General features: G+C 34.0%; 1 protein-coding gene across 2 annotated transcripts in view; it reads left to right on the forward strand.

The window, feature by feature from the left end:
- LOC126817351 (putative ferric-chelate reductase 1) overlaps positions 1–17,174 on the forward strand; it is a 43,564-nt gene that overhangs the window by 19,394 nt on the left and 6,996 nt on the right. Inside the window, exons 6-15 of one of the 2 annotated variants that reach the window (XM_050544237.2) lie at positions 1,191–1,388; positions 1,757–1,858; positions 2,558–2,717; positions 11,734–11,844; positions 12,174–12,289; positions 12,838–12,924; positions 13,517–13,585; positions 14,030–14,129; positions 15,263–15,403; positions 16,861–16,884. In XM_050544237.2, coding sequence (XP_050400194.2) covers positions 1,191–1,388; positions 1,757–1,858; positions 2,558–2,717; positions 11,734–11,844; positions 12,174–12,289; positions 12,838–12,924; positions 13,517–13,585; positions 14,030–14,129; positions 15,263–15,403; positions 16,861–16,884 — 1,108 coding nt within the window. The remainder of the gene's footprint in view (positions 1–1,190; positions 1,389–1,756; positions 1,859–2,557; positions 2,718–11,733; positions 11,845–12,173; positions 12,290–12,837; positions 12,925–13,516; positions 13,586–14,029; positions 14,130–15,262; positions 15,404–16,860; positions 16,885–17,174) is intronic. The other variant, XM_050544238.2, reaches the window with a different exon arrangement.

The following is a 17,174-nucleotide window of genomic DNA, read 5'->3' on the forward strand; positions in this document are numbered from 1 at the left end:
TCAATAATCGAAGCCCCACGAAAATTTTTAAAAATAGACCGCAGTCTGGCAGTTTTTCAGGCACTAATCTTCAAAAATTAAGCAGTTTTTTTCTTTTGCTTTGCAAAACACTGAGAACTTTAAAAACTTTTGTAGGGCAGAATTGCAACAATTCAATAAAAAGGTGCTCCCTCGCAAGTGCCGAATGCAGGAGTCCCGACTGAAATTTTAAAAAAACACTGTGAACAGAAATGTAATAATTCAATAATAAAGTTCCCCCTTGACAAGGCCTCCCCAAGAAAATTTTGAAAAATGAACTGATCGTTAAGATAAATAGAGCTATTTTTTTACACAAAAACATTGAAACCATAGTGGGCAAAAATGCAATAATTCAGCGACAGTTTAGTAGGGAACAGGAACAAACACAGACAGTGACAACTGTTGATAACTTTAATTGACATACCATCATTACAATACACATAACCTGGATGTCTCGTATCACGAGAACTGATATTGAACGAAGGGACTTGTAACCTACAGGGACTTGTAACATATACAGTTAACTATAATAGTGCAGTAAGAAAGTGCAGGCTGCTATCAGAACACCTAGGAATAATGATTTTGATGCAAAACTATTGTATTATTATGAGTAAAGATTGATATCCAACAACATATCTTATCATCAAATCATCCTCGAACTCAAACAAAGACAATTGTTAAATTTATTTTAGCGGAGCGATCGACTACATTGTCCTGTTTGAACTTCATTGCCCGCTCGCTGTGGAAACTTATTACAGCCAAGTTGCCGAGACGATTGTCAACCATTGTACTATTGTACTATTCAAATTGAATGAATATTCTTGCCTTGTTGAACCTATACCCCAAAACTTTGAGGATAGTAAAAAGCACTTCTCAGGTACTTCCTTTATATTTGAACCTGGGACATTCTAATAGAGAGAGCTGTACTCCCAACTTCTACTTGTTGTATAAAACCAGGGCACTGTTTCTCGAAATCTTAACTAAAGATAAAATCCAAATTTTAGTAGATTCTTCAATTTTGATTGGCTAAGCACTAAAATCAACCTAATATTATCCAATCAAATTACTAAAATTTGGATTTTATCTTAGTTAAAATTTTGTGAAACAGGCCCCAGGTATTGAATATCAGATATATATATTTATCATTTTTACCATATCTATATATTTTAAAGGGTAATAAATTTGTTCAAAACTCGGAATGTGGAATTACACGAGGATGTTATTCAGACTGCGGTGCTGATGGCTGTTCTTTTGAAGTATCCTGGAATTTTAATGGAAACAATCCTAATGCTAATTTCACATTGAAGGCTTTAACAACTGCAACAACATCACAGTATATTGCTATTGGATTCTCTGCTGATAGCAAAATGGTAAGAAGAATTTCATAGTATTGACTCCCCCTCCCCCTTTCCCCCTTCCCCAAACTTTACATTCTTCAACCATTTATAATTCAATGTGAGAGCAAAACAGAAATTCTGGGTGGAGAGAATGGTTGGGGATGAGTGTCAAATACTTTGATTAGAAATTCTGTAGTTAACCTTTCCTTTTTGACTTTCAGAAATTTAAAACTGGGTTAGATTTTTAAAATTGGAAAAAATCATGAAATGTAGTGTGTATGGTAAGAGGAGACTGCAGTTGGGCATATGTTTCATTGTTTGGCAAGCTATGTTTCTTAAATATACTTACTGCATATGAATTTGTTGCTGGTATTTTAGATATCTAATACTGTATATTTCAGGGTACTGACAGTGTTACTGAGTGTGTTTATGCTGCTGCTGACAGTTCTGTTGATGTATTTAACTCGTTTAATATAGGAAGATCTAATTCAAGGAACACCAATGTAAGTTATTTTTTATACCCGGTAGTTGTAACTTAGGAAAGTGGGCCTATATCATCTGCAGGTTTTATTTATAGGGGATGTGGATATCATATTTAATATCGATAGTCATAAATTTTAGTAGAATTATTTCATTGTTACAAAAATTTGGGGTGATACAACGAAAGTCTGACTTTATATTCCTGGCCTTTTTTATGGCTGACTCTGTCACTTTTACGGACCTACATCTAAATGTGATTATATGTTGGTTATCCCTTGTGGATTATCTTGAGGCTAAACTTATCATCTTATTGACTTTAAATTTATACACACGGCTTACCTAGCGTAGACAATGACAATAATTACTTTTAGAGTTACGGCCCTTGATCACTTCAAAATATCACATGGATGCTCCACCAGTTAAAGATATAAAAAAGTGGCGTAAAATTTATGCACAGTGTTTATAGGCCTATTGATTTTCAATGATTTCCTATAATTACTTGCAAAGTTATTGCTCTCGATAACTAAGCACCACATTTTAAGACTGGAAATACTTGCCTTGCATCCTTCAGTTGGTCAATGTAGGCATCTTTGGAAAAACGGGCCCAATAAGGGTTTCTGAGGTTTATAATTTAACCGACTTTGTTTTCGTACAATTTATTATTTCTATAGAAAACTAGAAATCTTTTCAATTTAATTTCTATTTGTACATTTATCATACAGCCAAAAGCAGCAATTACCTCTATAAGTGGTAAATTGGAAAATAACGTTTTGGAATGCAGTTTTACAAGACAAAAAGATGGTGAAAATGATGCTAATGTTTTTGCTTTGTCAACACCCTATTATATGTTTTTTGCTTCTGGTGTGGCAACTCCTGCTAAAGGTTAGTTTTCTCCTTAAAGGGTGTATAACTCTGGTCTTTGGAACTTTAAAATGGGTCTAAAAGCACATATTAATCTAATATGAATATATATGAAGTGATTTACATTGAATTTTATTTTAATTTCTAATCAATTATGTTGGGTGAAACATGTGAACAGTTCAAATTGAATGGAAGGAGTTTCCACCTGCTTTGTCAATTCTCCTTTCTGCAATGTAATGTTGGATATGTTTTTCTTTGTTCATTACAAATAGCACTCGAAACCATAGAGTACATGATGTTGTGTTCTGATTTTCTTAAATATTAGTACTGCTATCCTATATTTTCACTGTAAGATAGCAACATATCATTATTGGTTGAGCTTCTTTAAAACATGTAATTGAATTTAATACAAAAGGATATATGACTCTCAATTTTTTTTAGAGATTTTCTTGATATCCTTACCTAGGCACTTTTTTTCAGATCTTTTAGATCCAATAATAATTATCTTAATTCCAGAGTTATTGCCCCTAACATAATATTATAGTTGATAATGTACATTTCCGAACTCATACTCGCACTGCAACAGTAAAAATATTGTTAGATTTATTACCCCTGATATATTCTCATTGATAACGTTGTACTCACCCAGAATTCGTACTGTTCCCCTTAAATTTTCACAGAATTTTCAGAAATTATTATTTAACTCTTCCCTCAAATTACCATTGGCTTATTGCTACAAGTTCTGAACAATAGACGGTTAAAGATTTTTAAGATTTCTATTTGCACATTAATTTACGATTACAATTAGATGACTTTAATGGTAGAGAGAGCCAGAGAAATAGGATTTAACGTCCACTCGACACAAACCAGGTCATTTTGGGAATAACATAGGGTTCAATTTTATTTCAATAATTCACTTGCGCGTAGGGGTCTTCAGTAGTGGGAGGAAACTGGAGGACCCGGAGAATACCCATGAGGTTGGACAGGCGACCCTACTCTTCGTCACGTACAACCGGGGAATCGAAACCATGCCAGTTGACTCAATGACAGGCTTTATGATACAGCACACATGTGGTTTCCGGGCTCAAGCCTTCAAGGTCAATATTTGACAATGCGTAAACATAAATTCTCAGTTATTTCAAATCATCAAAAAACTAGTTTCTTCAAGTATAATCTGTTTAATTTCAATGATGATGATAACGATTACAATTACACGTGTGCTTACGCTTACGATTAACTGAAAAATATAAGAAAATAAAAGAATATTCAGTAATTGAGTTCTAAACTGACAAAAGAAGTCTTTCTATTCTTCAAAACGTTCATAGTCGCTTCATTAAATATTCAGATTCCTGTTTGAAAAGTCTACTTTCTATTTAAATCTGCACGTGCTGTAAATGACAACAATCTATGGTCCGAGTCCAATTTACAAACCATGCGGTGCCTAATTAAAATACGATTTCTGATAATGTATACAAATGACACATGCTAAATTATTGTTCAAAAAGTTATTGGGGCAGGTTTGCAGTTATAATTACCGAATTGTTGACGACCACGTCCTATTTTCTCGAATTAATCTTGAAAAGTTGCAAACATCATATATTCGTCATACGCTGACTTCATTTTCTAAGAGGAGATAACTCACATGATAAAGTAAAGGGGGAAATCTCATAAGACAATAAATAACTAACTAGGGGAAGTCTCACAATACGACTAATAGCACTTAACAATTGACAGATAACTATAAGTTCAATATAGCCAAACGTAACATTCCGGCTCCCTAATTGCAGCACATGTTTGAATGCAATTACACTAAACTTAACAATTTTCTTCTCGAATTTCCTATTCGATAATACAATATATGACATATAAATCAATGGGTATCCCTGATCTAAAGTCCCTCCTATAATATATCACATTCTAAGTGTTCCAAAATTTTAAGAATCACATTCCAATAATGTACATAATTTAGTAACTGGACGATCTAGAGTGCTGGTTTTGGTTTTAACTGTAACTGTTCTCACTAATCCAGTTTTATCTTGTTTGACATCAATCACTCGAGCTAAAGTCCAGGAGTTTCTTAAATTATTGTCGTAGACCATTACAATATCTCCAATAGCAACATTCCTTTTGGGCTGTAACCATTTTTTCCGCTCTTGTAATACTGGAAGATACTCGGCTGTCCATCTCTTCCAGAATAAATCTGTTAAGTACTGTATTTGTTTCCAGCGGTGTCGTACATAAAGACTATTGGGTTCAGTTTTGACAGGAATAAATTCATTCTGTGCTCCTCCTAAAAGTAAATGATTAGGTGTTAAAGTATCTACGTCATCTGGCAAATCTGATAACTTAGTGATGGGTCTTCTATTGATTACTGATTCTACTTCACACATAAGTGTATTTAATGATTCATCATCCAATCTAACCATTTGAACCTTTTGAAACGAGTAAAGAACTTTCCTGACAGTCCTAATGATCCTCTCCCAAACTCCTCCATGATGGGATGAAGCAGGGGTGTTAAATTCCCATTTAATATGCTGTTGACAAAGCTCGTCATTAATCTGTTGATGATTCCAGTTTTCAATGGCCTCTCTGAGCTCCCGCTCCGCTCCTACTAGGTTAGTTCCATTGTCTGATCTGATGATTTTGGGGCTTCCTCGTCTAAATATGAAACGTCGGATAGCATTAATGCATGAATCTGTGTCCATTGTATGGGCGATTTCTAGGTGAACTGCCCGGCTGTTAAAACAGGTGAATATAACTCCATATCTTTTAACTTGACTTCGACGTTGTTTCACTTCGAAGGGGCCGAAAAAGTCCATTCCAGTATATTCAAAGGGTAATCCTCCAGGAGTTATTCTTGTTGCAGGTAGGTTCGCCATCTTTTGTTCATTGGTACGTACAGAATATTTTCTGCATATCACGCTCTTTGACACGATTCTTTTAATTATTGCAGAGGCTCCAATGATCCAGCATCTCCTTCGTAACTCAGACAGGATGCAATTCTTTCCTAAGTGCCCAACTAAGTTATGTGTGTGGACTACTAAAAGTTCAGATAATCTGGATTGTTTAGGCAAGATGATTTGATGTTTGGAATCTAGACTTAGAGCTGATCTCTCCAAACGTCCCCTACTCTTGTAATTCCATCCAATTCATAAGGATCTAATTTCCGAATGGATTTCTCTTTCATTTTCTTTGATGATAAATCGCCTAGGTATTTCTGTTGTTCATGTTTAATTAAGCATTCTTCAGCTTCAATGTAATCATTTGCTGTCAATATACAATGAGTTTTTATTGATTGTTTTGCATTCGATTTTCTACATTTGATCCCTTTTCTAAGTTCTCGTTTGATCCATAGTAGATAAGCCACAGCTTTCTTCAGACGGTTAAATGTAGAATAATAATTCAGAAGTTTCTCGATTGGATCTTCAAATTCCATTACAGCAGCACAAGATACTTTAATCTTCTTCAATTCGACATCTGATTCTGAAATTTCCATATTAGCTTCATTTTTTGGCCATTCTGATTCTGGTTTATATAAGTATTCTGGTCCATAAAACCAACGATTTCGTTTAACTAAATTTGCCACAGTGAGTCCTCTAGAGGCGTCATCTGCTGGGTTTTGCTGTGTGTTGACATATCTCCATTGATCAAGTTCTGTTGATTCTCTGATAAATGAGACTCGGTTAGCCACGAAAGTCTGGTACCTGCTGGCTTCGTTTGCTATGTAGCTCAGTACAGCTGTGCTGTCTGTCCAGAAGAATATCTTATCAATGTTGATTCTTAATTCATCTGAAATCTTCTTGCTAAGCTTCACAGACGTAGTTGCCGCAGTCAGCTCTAATCTGGGTATTGTGACTTTTTTCGATGGACTCACTCGTGATTTTCCGAGTACCAGTGTACAGACTATGTGTCCTAGATCATCTTCTAGTCGTAAATAACTAGCACTACCATATCCGCGTTGACTTGCGTCAGAAAAATTATGCAGTTGTACCGATACTTGTTTTCCAAAATCTCGCGTTTTCAAACATCTAGGTAGTTGCACAGTTTCTAAAGTTGGTAATTCGTTCAGCCATTTTGTCCATAATCTATTCTGCTCTTCATTTATGTTCTCATCCCAAGATAAACCTTTTTGACAGAGATCTTGAAGGAGGAGTTTAGGTGGCAACATAGCAGGTGCAATAAGTCCAAGAGGATCATAAACTGATGCAATGATAGAGAGCAATCCTCTTCTGGTTGTCGGCTGATCCCTAATGTTAATCTTAAATGTCAAGCAATCTGACGTTACGTCCCAGTTAACACCTAAAGCTCGTTCGACAATTGAATTATCTTCTCCTAATGATGGTTGTTTACAGATAGCTCTGCTCGATTCTGGTACTGTATTCAAAACTTCTGTGTCATTGGAGATCCATTTGTGTAGTCTAAATCCAGCCAAGGCACAAATCTCAGTCAATTTCTGGATCATTTCTTTTGCTGCTTCTTTATCGTCAAGGGATCGAAGACAATCATCTACATAAAAGTTGAATAATATAGTTTCTCTTACTCCTTCTTCGAAGAAATCTTTGAAATCTGAAGCAGTTCGCTTTAAGGCAAAGTTTGCTATGCTGGGTGATGATACAGCACCAAATAGATGTGACGTCATTCTGTATTCAGTTGGTTCTGTGTCAAGTTGTCCATCTTTCCACCAGAAGAACCGTAAGCTATTTCTGTCTTTACTGGGAACCTTAACTTGATGATACATAGCTTCAATATCACTCATTATTGCAACCTTTCCAAGTCTAAATATTATCAAAAAACCAATTAAATTGTTGGCGAGGTCAGGACCTGAGAGTAGAGTGTCGTTCAGTGATATACCATTAAACTTCAGAGAGCAGTTAAATACTACTCGTAATTTATGCTTCTGTTTATGGTAGGTTCCATGATGGGCAAGATACCATGTCTGGCCACTATTTTCAACTTCTTGTTCGTTACTGGGAATTTCTTCAGCGTACCTCTTAGAAATCAAATTCTTCATAAATTCATTGTAGTCTTGATAAAGTTCATCATTTCTGATTAATCTTGACTTCAAACTTCTCAGTACATGTATATCTAATATCTGTTTCCTGTTGTTTGGGAGTACTATTTTGTCATTCTTGAATGGTAAACCAATTTCATATCTACCATTTACCATTTTTGCAGAATTATCTACCTTCTCAAAGAATAATTTGTCCATCACAGAATGTTCATCCTTGTCATCTATGGTCTTCTCGGGGAAGTCAAAGGATGTCGATTGTCTTACCATTCTGTCAAGTTCATTCAAGAGTTCATGTTCTGTTACAACTTCAGCATGATTAACTTTGAATTCTAAAGATGGTTCAGGATTTGTTCTAATTACATTCCATAGTATCCAACCAAGTGCTGTTTTTGATGCGTAAGGACTACCTCGCGGACCAGTAACTGTTTCAAGGGGTGTGTATGCTTCAGGCATGTTGTTTCCTATTATAAGACCGATGGAACTGTCTGGATCAGGAATTGGTAAACTATTCAAATGACACCATTGTTTTATATCTTTAGCTCTTGGAATATCCCTTGAATCTACAGGCATTGTTTCTTTGGCATAGCAAACTGGAACAATAATACCATCAGATAAATCATAATTGAAAATTTCCAAATGCTTCACAATAGCTGAGTCCAAACATACACTTTCTCCCATGGTTTCTAATTTAATTTTGATTTGTCTCCCTTGAATTCCAATTTGTTGCATCAAGCTTGTACTGATAAAACAAACGTTGCTGCCAGGGTCAAAGAATGCGTATGTAGTGATAGAGTGAAAACTGTTTCTACGTTTCACTCTCACTGCAGTTATTGCTATGGTACAATGATCATATTGATAATCACCGGCTCCCCTGGGGGATTTTACCAGCGTGTTAGCATTCGCCTTCAGAGGTATGGTTTGTTCAGTCATTGTGCATTCTTCCTTTTTCTCTATACTTCTTTTTTCCTTTCTTCTATTTTCATCATGTAAAACTGTAGGATGTATACCACCACATGTAGAACAAGTCAGTCTTTTACCACAGCGAATTTTCATATGACCTTTTTCTAGGCAACTATAGCAGATTCCTTTAGATTTTAAATATCCTATCTTGTCTTCATATTTTAGCTGACTCAGTTTAGTACACTCAGCAATGTAGTGTGTGCCTCCTTACAATAATAGCAGAATTTAGATTTCTCGGAATCGTTCTTCTCTTGACTACTATATCGTTGACCATTATCCTTCAAATTACTCACAAAATTGCCTTTAGGACGACTGCTCAATTTCAAATTGTTTAACTGTGGTTTCTTAGCTAATTCCATCATCGCTAATTTTCCATATGTTGGATCAACTATCTTTCTGGCTTCTTTCTTGACAAAGTCCACCAATAAACTAAATTTTACAGTTTCTTCTTTCTGAACAGTGTTATAGTATATATTTCTCCATTTGTCGTGTAAGCCATATGGCAATTTTTGTACCATGCGTTTCATGGTGTCTGGGTGTTCTAATGATTTCAGAGTCTCAATGGTTGAAATGGCATTTTCACACTCTGCTAGAAAGATACCATACTCATCTAAAGATGTGGGGTCATCATTCTTCATTGGTGGCCAGCCTAAGGCTTTCTTCAAAAAGGCACTTGACATAATGTCTGGATGTCCATATCTTTCACGAAGAGCCTTCATTGCAGCAGAATATCCTACACAAGCATCAAGGTAGCTGAATCCTGACACTATTCTATTAGGTTGACCTGTGGTATACTGCTTCAAATATCCCATTCTTTCATCATCTGTAGTGGTGTAGGCTACTATTTTCGTTTCAAATTGCCGAAGGAATTTCTTAAATTCTATAGGATCACCACTGAATTTCTTTATTTCTATCACAGGCCTTTGCAATTTCTTAATTACTGTAGAAGTCAATGGTTCAGCCTGTGTAGGGACATTATTCAAAGTTGATACATTTATATTGTTGATATGCTCCATTTCTTGTTCAATAGCAGGTTGACTGATCATATCTTGGTTAGGTGGAGTGGTTGATTCAAAATGGGGCTGCGAAATTGTGGGTTGTCCCTGCTGTTGTTTCAAATCAGAGTGTTGTTCGATAATAGCAAGGACTACTTTCGATTTTGCTTGGGCGACTGCTATTTCTGTCTCTATTTTCAATTGTTCCTCTTTGTGTTTAAGGTTTATCTTTTCCATTTCTAAAGCTTGAGCCTTCTTCAATCGTTTCTGCCGTTCTAATAATGCAGCTTTCTCTGATTCGTGTTTCGCTTTGGCCGATGATAGAGATGAATTCGAGCTTGAACTTCGTGAACCATGTTGAGATTTCTTGGAGCCTTTCTGTGAAATACTATCGGTAGGTTGAATATTTTCATCTTCTTTCTTGTGTTCCTTAAACCAGGCTTCAATTCGATTTTTGAAGTCTTTGATATCATCATCTCTAACAATGTACCAATCTTTTAAATATTCTTCGCGCTCAGGGTCAGTTAACACTTTGCTGTAGTCATCGTGGGCTGCTAGAAAATCTTCTACATGGTAGAGCCACTCACGGTGTTCTGCAACCATTTGTTCATACGTGTATTCGTTCATGCGGCTTCTAATAGATTTCATCTTGGCCCTAACTCGGGTAAATGACACATCTCTTTTTAAGGCCAGTTGTTCTATCTTCTGCAATCTAGCTTTTTCTGTCATCTTCCTAGTTCTTTTCAGTTCTTCAGAATGATCATCCAAGCCAGCGGCGACGTTGCCTTCACCTTCCATCTTAAGTTCGTCAATTCGTTAATGAAATGTGGTTTCCGGGCTCAAGCCTTCAAGGTCAATATTCGACAATGCGTAAACATAAATTCTCAGTTATTTCAAATCATCAAAAAACTAGTTTCTTCAAGTATAATCTGTTTAATTTCAATGATGATGATAACGATTACAATTACACTTGTGCTTACGCTTACGATTAACTGAAAAATATAAGAAAATAAAAGAATATTCAGTAATTGAGTTCTAAACTGACAAAAGAAGTCTTTCTATTCTTCAAAACGTTCATAGTCGCTTCATTAAATATTCAGATTCCTGCTTGAAAAGTCTACTTTCTATTTAAATCTGCACGTGCTGTAAATGACAACAATCTATGGTCCGAGTCCAATTTACAAACCATGCGGTGCCTAATTAAAATACGATTTCTGATAATGTATACAAATGACACATGCTAAATTATTGTTCAAAAAGTTATTGGGGCAGGTTTGCAGTTATAATTACCGAATTGTTGCAAACATCATATATTCGTCATACGCTGACTTCATTTTCTAAGAGGAGATAACTCACATGATAAAGTAAAGGGGGAAATCTCATAAGACAATAAATAACTAACTAGGGGAAGTCTCACAATACGACTAATAGCACTTAACAATTGACAGATCACTATAAGTTCAATATAGCCAAACGTAACAACACATGTTAACCATTCAGCCATCCAACCCTTCAGGATCTATAAAGACAAATACAAAATATATACATTTTAGTATTTATTGATATATTTCCCACAATGCAATTATAAATATGGCTTAAAACAGACACTTGGATCTCGAGTGACCTTGACATTAACTAACTTTATCTAAAACATGGCATTGGAGGGATCATTGCAGTTGTATGACTAGCGAATGTTAATACAATTTTTGGATTCAATAATTAAATTATCAGAAGTAGACATTGATAATTTTTTGTAAGGTCTGAAACAATACTCTTAATATAAGATTAGAGATAGCTAGTAAAGATGTTCCCCAATTGATTATTAATGTTTTTGCTATAGTTATTATTCTGACATTCTGTCATTTCATTGTCTGGCGCCCTATGTTTGATTATTAGATAATTCTTAGGTTATTTTGTATGTGATATTATATGAAATCAATTAAAATAAATTTCATTTGGATTGTGATAATGTCTCTTTAATATGTATAATACTCTCTTGATTCTGACATCTAAGGATCCCATCTTTCATTTCCAAGTAGACTGGACTAAGAATGTATGTTCTTCTTTAAAGCTATCGCCCAACATACGACTACACCATTAGTGTCTTCTGCAGTTATTGATCTGTCTAAAAACGAGATACATTCAGCAACGCCCACAACCCGATCATTACTACAAGCTCATGGTAAGTTTATCTAAAAGTTTACCTATTATATTCATCACAAACAAACTTCTGTAACTTTAGTTCCATGTATGGTTCAATGAACTTTTGAAGTTCCTTGAGTATCTAAATTAAAGTATTTGCTATAGTAATTTGAGGTGTAATATTTATATTTATGAAAATGGCATTAAATCAAAATCATATCATGTTCCATTTGAATGAATGGTTTATCTACAGTTGTTTTTTTTTAATGAGACAACTTTAAGATATGTATATTTGACCATCATGACAAGGTTATAAATGTTATGACGTCGAACATCTGAATCACTTAAGCCTTGATTTTTATTTTCAAGGTTCCTTGATGACAATTGCATGGGTAGCGGCAGCAAGTATTGGACTCATCATAGCTCGTTATTTCAAACAAGTTTGGCCTAATTCCTCATTCCTTGGACAAAAGATTTGGTTTCAGGTAACTCTTTTAACTTTGATGTACAGACATTGATGTGAATTCACTGAGTGAAAGGGGATTGGAACAGGTGGGAGTGGAGGGTTCAACTAGATTGGCTACTGTGATTATTTTTATTTATTAACAGGACATGTATTTTACAGTGTCAGCTATGATATATTGCCATTTCAAAGAAATACCCTATTGCCTAAATATACGATTGGTAGTAATTTACCTGCCTGTCAGTAATGGATCAAACCTGGGCTCCTTTCATATAATTCATCTTCCCCTTCTAAACTCTTAGGATTTCAATCCAAATTGGTAGTATTTTGATTCCCTAATGCATGTCATCATTTGGTTAATTAAATCAAATTACATTATTTTCCTAACCCACTCAAATGAGTACAACCAAAATTGGTAGACAGTTGTTTTGATAGTGCTTATTCAGATTTAAAATACTTAAACACAATGTACATATTTTATTTCTTTTGTTTGAATTTTATTTAATGTACCGCCTAGAATTTTAGCCTATTTATTGAAGTTTATGGGTTATTATGAAAAATATTTTCCAGATTCATCGTACCTGTATGATCGTAGCTCTTGTCGCAACATGTATAGCTTTTATTATTATATTTGCCGATGTCCAGGATTGGACCACTGTAAGTCGTTGTTAATATTTATTTATTATAAAGTCCAGTTATTTTCTATATGTTGTTGGTGTTCTTAGTGTTTAATGTCCGCTTCCACCGAAGATGATATCGCAGACAAGTTGACTTTTTTTTTTTTTTTCATTATCGTAGCGCACGCACAGGGGTCTTTTCTGTGGGAGGGAACTGGAGTACCCGGAGTAAACCCACGAGGTTGAGAAGGCGCCCCTAGGCCATCCCAACCCCTCTATTTTCTACATGTGTTTATGGTGTATTATTGTGTACGAGTCGGGATGCAGATGGGGGTGTTAATGATTACAATTACAGCTAGTTTGTAAGGATAATGATTCCAATTACATTTAATTTGTAAGGGTAATGATTGCAATTACAGTTAATTTGTAACGGTAATGATTGCAATTACAGTTAATTTGTAAAGGGCAGGGGAGGGGGTATTGGTTACAATTAAATCCAGAGGAACTTTCTCGGCCAACACCGGGCGTGAACCCGAGACCTCCAGACTAGCGAGCCAGCATCTTCCTCGCTGAGCCGTAAGTGATCTGCATATATGAAAGCGAATACTCATTTTATACTTGTTTTATTTCAGTCCCCAGTTACTGTTCAAAATGCACATCCTTATCTGGGTGTAATTGTTACATTTCTATGTATTGTGAACGTAAGTTGATTTTTGTTATACCCATATTCTAATGAAATCTCATATTGCTGTCATCTATGTCTTATTGATCAGATTACTGGTATTGAAATTGATGTACATTGTTGAATTTATTACTACAAAAGATACTACTGTCTTTTAGTTGCAAATGTTCTACATAGATAGTAAAGGATCATCAAATTTTGCACAGACAGAAATGAACATGTCTGATCTTACGGTGTACTTAATTAACAGTATCAGAGCTCTTATCCAAATTTGTTTGATGATTAATTATATAATTAGAAATAAAAAGCTGAAATGGTCTTATCTCGAAAAATCATACTGATCTTTATGATTTAGAGTTGTATTAATAACTTAGAAGTAGATATCAGTGAGTAATTATGCATGAAATATTCATATCTATACTATATATTTATTAATATTATTATGTATTTTATGTATTTTCAGCCAATAATGGCCATATTCCGTCCTCACCCGGGAACTGACAACCGTGTATATTTCAACTGGGCTCATTGGGCTGTTGGAACATCAGCATATGTTCTTGGATGTAAGTATACCTATAACTGATTTACAGTTTGAAAGACAGAGGATATACGATTACCATTTATCTCAATAAAAGCAGTTATATATAACTTGGAATAAAATTGGGTAGAAAGACCAAACTTACCATATAAAATAATGTATTAGTTACCATGATTATTTAGATGCTAATTAAGGTAATGATGATATTGAAAAATAACTCTATAATGCATTATCACTATTTACTGTTAATTGCACTGTAACATTGATATCGTTGACTAAGCAACAAATAACTGTTATAAATGAAAATATACCACACTAATAGATCAAAGTCATCAGTTTATATACATAATGTGTATTAGTTAGTTAAAAGTGTTAGTAATCAGGCAGTAGTCAGTAAGTAGGTGTTTTGTTAGTAAGGTGTTAAAACTGTGGCTATTGAATGATATACACCACTATTGGTTAGGTTTGTGTATTCAATAGTGATGGGTGTTATAAATAGTCACATTTTTTACAGCTAGTTACACACTTGCTAATTAATGACAATTTTTAATATCTAACCACTTTCTATACATACTACACATTAGTTTAGAATACTGACCACTCATATGATTTAATGACAAAAATTGTCATTACAAAAGGCCTTGCTTCATTAGTCAACGGTATCAGCTTACACTGTTGTGAGAATGAACTTTGACAGAAAAACATAAACACAATAATTTTTGGTTATTGTGACATGTATAGCTCACTACCTTAACTTTTATTCAAATTATAGACTGAAAATGATTAATAAGTTTATAATAAATAATATAACAAAGGCATCCTATGCTGTGGGTTATAAGGCCGACTTATGGTCTAGTGTTGGGATGTAAATTAGCAGAAGTTCAGGCCCAATCAGAAGTATTGACTACTAGACTATTCGCCTTAGGTATATTAGTTGTAATGGTGGTATTTTTAGATTTGAAATATAACAAGATTTAATGAATATAATAATATATTGTTTTGGGCAACAATTATAGAATTCATTTTAATTTTTATAAAGTCTCCAATTAATAGTTATGTAAGTAGAACATCAAACTATAAAGAAAAAAATCTTAAAACACGGCTGTATCTATAACAGTTTCTTTTTTATATAAAACATGGATTTTTTTTTTGTTACAGTAATTACAGTGACAATAGGAACGAGAATGTCCAGAGCACAAATAGCAGACAGTGCTGTATGGGTTATGGTTGGATTTATTGTCTGGCAAATGTTGGTGATTCTTTGTTTTGAATTGATTCAACTATTAGCAAGCAAAGAAAGTAAGTATAACCCTTGAACGGCATTGAAGATAAAAATAAAGATGTCCTTAATTTTGGCCTCTTCTTTATCATCTGGTTTGAAGAAGCTTATTATTGCTCAGTTCTTTATTTATCATGTTGTACATTCTGTACATAACTGATTCTGATGTATAAGAATTGATTATTGACATCGGTTATGCTTCAATAGCTATATCAATTTGTTAATCTCTAAATGTTGATATTTATATAAAATCCAGAGTTAAAAAGGTGTAAGGCAAAGTGAGTTAGAGATTTGTTAGGGAGAAAAAAATGAGTTGTTGAGAATTTGTCAATCCTGGGGATTTTGTGGTCACACATCCATAAGTACACCCCTGGCCTTCCATCATTTGGTTTCTGCATTAAGTTTAAGTATGGGTATCAATAATCAATACACAAATATATATTTTGTAAATTATTGACCAGTTATTTTACATTTATTGACATGCATATATATTCTTAACATAGATACTCAATGAGAGATTTAAGGCCTTGGCACCTCTTGTCCATTGTATTGAATTTGCATGATATAGAAAAAAACTAAGTTGCATGATAGCATGTTGCATGGCTTGAAATGATTGCTCATCAAATAATCTCAAAAGTTCTTTGGAAGATAATTTGAATCAGAGCCACATATCTACAATGATTCTCTGGTTGTATAATATTGATATGTTAGAAAGAAGAAATATGTACCTTTATAACAGTATTGAAATCACTAAAATAATCAGAATTTTTGAAACCAATATATATAGATATACAGAATATAGAACTGTTGTGATTATTTTAATGCATTCAATTACTAAAATAACAGTACCTTATAGCTTATTGACAATGTGCATGTTGAAGTTACAATTTCATATTTTCTAAGGAAGTCAAAACATAATTATTTCTATGTCTTTTGCTCAATAGGTTGTCAACTCACTATTATACGATCATAGGTTATCTTTCTCACACTTAAAAATCTTCACACTTGAAATAATAACACAATTACCTCCCTTGTTTTCCTATTCCCCACCATGGAATAGCTATCTTCAAATGTTTGAACTTGAAGTTGAAATGATATTTTTGCCAATTTCTCAACTGGCAATAGTGAATTATAGGATTAATAGGATTATTCTTTAACAAGGTAGGACTGTTTATAGATACCATCTATTTTAAGGCTTTATTTTAATACATTTTAAAAATATAACTTAAAAATATGAAATTGTAACTTTAAAGGACACAGCCCTTGAAGACATATTTTAGTGAACAAAACTCATTAATTCTGCATGGAAAACTAATAGAAACATTCTTCTGAGTTGCCTGTGCAACTATCTGAAGCTGTATATAGTCTTTTTATCGCAGAAATACAAACTTTAAGTTCCAAATAGCACCAGTTATAATTGTAACCATTATTTATTTATTTATTAATTGCATGTTTTATTTTAATTACTTAACAACAGATGGTTCTAAAGTGTTTTTGCATGGTAAGAAAATAGGTGTTTATTATTGTTGCAAAGATAACTATAGATTTATGCATGAGAGTAGAATCTTCTTTAGAATTTTTTAATTTATCTAATTCTCCTTTGAAGACTGTTTCATCTTGTTTTTTGTGGTCTTTATATGGTATATGTTTAAACAATCGGATTAAAATACAGATCTATTTTTCGTTTTGTTTTTTTTTATATACTTTCGATAGCCTACACTACATGAACATCCGACCAGTTGTACTGGGATGTCGCGTCAGGAGTCAAACAAGCGGCTTTTGACCCTATGG

Source organism: Patella vulgata, chromosome 4 (genome assembly GCF_932274485.2).
Source record: "Patella vulgata chromosome 4, xgPatVulg1.2, whole genome shotgun sequence".
NCBI lineage: Eukaryota > Metazoa > Mollusca > Gastropoda > Patellidae > Patella > Patella vulgata.